Source organism: Staurois parvus, unplaced genomic scaffold (assembly GCF_062004578.1).
Source record: "Staurois parvus isolate SC_StPar_1 unplaced genomic scaffold, SC_StPar_1.0 ptg000059l, whole genome shotgun sequence".
Classification (NCBI taxonomy): domain Eukaryota; kingdom Metazoa; phylum Chordata; class Amphibia; order Anura; family Ranidae; genus Staurois; species Staurois parvus.
In genome coordinates this window covers 4050263-4053605 of record NW_028317855.1, presented here as the reverse complement: position 1 = coordinate 4053605, position 3343 = coordinate 4050263, and the positions used below count along the sequence as shown (strand labels likewise).

The 3343-nt window shown below is 37.7% G+C and overlaps 1 protein-coding gene across 1 annotated transcript; it reads left to right on the top strand.

Moving 5' to 3' along the window:
* The first annotated feature begins 516 nt into the window (after positions 1-516).
* On the top strand, positions 517-2335 carry DACT2 (dishevelled binding antagonist of beta catenin 2). The gene has a single exon (XM_089668646.1). The coding sequence runs from the start codon at positions 526-528 to the stop codon at positions 2164-2166; it is 1641 nt and encodes a 546-aa protein (XP_089524772.1). The 5' UTR covers positions 517-525; the 3' UTR covers positions 2167-2335.
* Positions 2336-3343: the final 1008 nt, after the last annotated feature.

Below are 3343 nucleotides of genomic sequence, written 5' to 3'. Positions count from 1 at the left end.
CTGTTTATAAGTGATCACATAACCTATGTTCTCAGCTGTGTAACGGGCTTGGAGAGGTAAGCGTGGAAACTGCAAGGGGTCCTGTCAGCTGTAGGCAGAGAAATAGTAGTACACTAATCTTCTCAGTAAAGAGTTGTGCAAGGGTGGGTGAGTGCGCGTGTAAGCAGAAGTCTTGGCCATCAGAGGACAGGCAGACTGATCCCAGCACAGCCAGAAAATTGGCCACACTGGGATGGATGTGCTCTCATGCCTAGTGTGGTCAGTTTGAAATAGGAAAGCAGAGGGACTGGCAGGATCACCAAGTATTTCAGACAAAAGGAAGCAATATGAAGAGAACAGGATACATTTTAACACAAGTACATGGTACAGCAGGCACATATCAGGAATTTGAAATGTTGGGACAACAAACATTTTAAAGTGAGTGCCACAAAGTGCTATTTTTTGGTTAGTGATTTGTAGCATTGTTATATGTTTTGATGACCCTTCTGCATTTATATTGTAGGAGACCTTGAAAGATTCATACAAATGTACCATGGATTTCAAATCAATAGTAACCATAAAAGCAAGTCAACATTTGACATCAAAGATGATATAATAAATCAATGTATAGATCCAAAATATCAGAATGACCTTGTTTCCAAAAACAGAAATGAAATCTACACATATCCAAGTCCTCTCCATGCTGTTGCTTTACAGAGTCCTTTATTTCCTCTGTCCACTGGATCACAAAAGTATCCTACAGAGAACGACAACTCTAAAACTATGTTTGAGATGTTACCAGGACCTGGTCTGTCTGGAGAAATGGAACAAAAGAGCTATATCAACAAATTGCTTGAAATAATAAAGTCCCAACAAACTGAGCAATTTGAATTTACTCAAGAAACCACCGTAAAGACTGAGCCAACTCTGCAACACCAGGATCCTATTTCAGAGCATTGCCCTACCAGCATACGTACCAGTATCTTCCAGAGACAAAAGCAGGTTTCTGCAATAGAAGGTGACATGAAAGAGCAGGAACACGCCGTGAAAATAGAATTTAAGCCAAATGAAGGTACGGAACAAAATCTGATTAATAGTGAGAAACTGAAAATCACCCTCCCAGTTCCATCAAAAAGAAATCCATCTCTCTCTACTAGTCATCTAAGTACAATACATCAGCACAAGCTCATAAGCTTAGATAAGTTTGCAAACAAACTATTGCAGGATTCTAAACAAACAATATTACATCTATCACCCAAAGTGCACAGTCCTCAAAAAGGAGTACATGCAAGTAAGAGTTTTGAAGAATACAAGTTTGTTCAAGCTAAGTTCATTCCTGCAGAGTCCAATCAAGTTAAAATAACAGTTTCTACTTCTAAAAATATACTAATAAATGGAAAGAGAAGAAACGGTGAACAAACATTTAGTCCTGTACATATGATAGAACAGCCAAAACTAAGAGAATGCATAGGGTTAAAAGATGAATGTACTGAGCATTGTAAATCAAAGGTGGGCAGAAAAAGATCCATAAAAAGACCTACTTTTCTTGTTGCAGCACCACATAGGTCTTATTCAAAGGACAGTTTATATCCTGATCAGTGTAAAAATCCATCATTTATATCCATAGCACAGGTGGGTTCTTCCTCAAAGACTTTTTTTTCCCCCAGCAAAATGGAGGTTCAATCCCACATAGCACACAGTTGGCAGTCAGCAGGAGATAACTCTGATAAAAAATATCATTGTAATTTTTACCAAAGTCCTAAACCTTTCTGGGTCCAAAACAGGAAACCAATGAAAAAGGCTGGCGCTACACATCACAGGTATATGGACATAAATGATCAAAGTGAGTCTGAATGTTCAGCAGAGTGTGCTTCTCTCTTTCACTCCACTATTATAGACACAAGTGATGAGGTATCCAGTGAGTACACTGCCAATCGATACGGAGACATAGGATCCAGTGATAGTGACTCAACAATTACCACTAGTGATAGTAGCCTTTCTTTGAAATGTGAGAGCTTGAGTGTGCTTGAATTGAAGTTGGCTGGTAATACCACAACAGCAGCTCCCAAATTGAACAGACATTCACAGCCAGAACTTATGGTTTGTCGTGTCAAAGCTTCAAAAGCATTAAAGAAAAAAATCAGGAGGTTTCATCCAGCGTCTTTAAAAATTATAACTATGATGTGAAAGTGTTTGCCTGTGAACCTGTGTTCAGGTACCCAATACAAAGATCATTTTCCACATGACTTTATAGACTTCACATTTGTATCTCTGTATTTTATTACCTTCTGGTTGCAGTACATTGCTTTTTTGTATGTTCTACCATTCTTCCCAATAAAAGATAATCTTTGCTGAATACTGCACAAAAATGTTTTTTTTTTTGGAATGCACCACAATAAACCATATAAGAGAAAAAAATCTTGCATATAAAATAATTATCTTAAGTTGTTAATGTTAAAAAGAGTTAGTCAGTGGTAGATTCTGGAGCGCTTAACCACTTGACAATGTCCTATATATTTGTTCTCGAGTTCCAGGATCTGTATACTTACTTTTACGATGAGCGGGTTCCTATTCTCTGTTCTCAAAAGTAATTTGTAACATGAAGAGGTGGATGGGAACACTGGTATAAGAAACCAGAGGCTAACTAAAGCCGGTAATAGATGTTTTGAATCTTGGCCAGTTTCAACAGGGACCAGCAGAGATTCAAACCATGTCCGGGCAGGCTAAATGTACCCAAGTTGATGGATCAATCAACTTGGGCACAACCAAAAGGTCAGATTTTACATGCGATTTATGCTAGCAGCTATAATAGCCACTAGCAGTATTCACTGTTTTCTCCCATGGGGAGGGATCCATGGGAGAGATTCCTCCATCAACACTGACTGTGTTGATGGGGGAATCACTCCATCTATGGCTGGCTTTAGCCCGCCTAGAATAAAAATATAATTTTTGGTGGGATTGACAACACACAATGCATCTACAGTACCTGGACTTATAAAAAAAAAATACAACCTTTTACTGGAACCATGAAAAAAGAATAAAAACCCTAGTGTAAAACAAGTAAAAAGTTTGCAATAGATTCTGTTTTAACTCTTCCATGTTGAATTTTTAGGAGAAATTCTAGACTGGATTTGCCATATTTCTTAATAGCAAAAGATTACACCTTGGTAAAGAAGGATGCAACAACTCCAAACAAATTAATGAGGAGCTTCACCCTTATCATAAAAAAAATTGCAACATAGGCACCTTTAGAAATGTATATTAATGTCAACCTACAAACAAATACTTAGATAAATGAGAGATTTTTATCCTTTGCATTCCTTGTTTTTCTTTTCCATCCCATTCTTCTCATGGTGGCCATTTT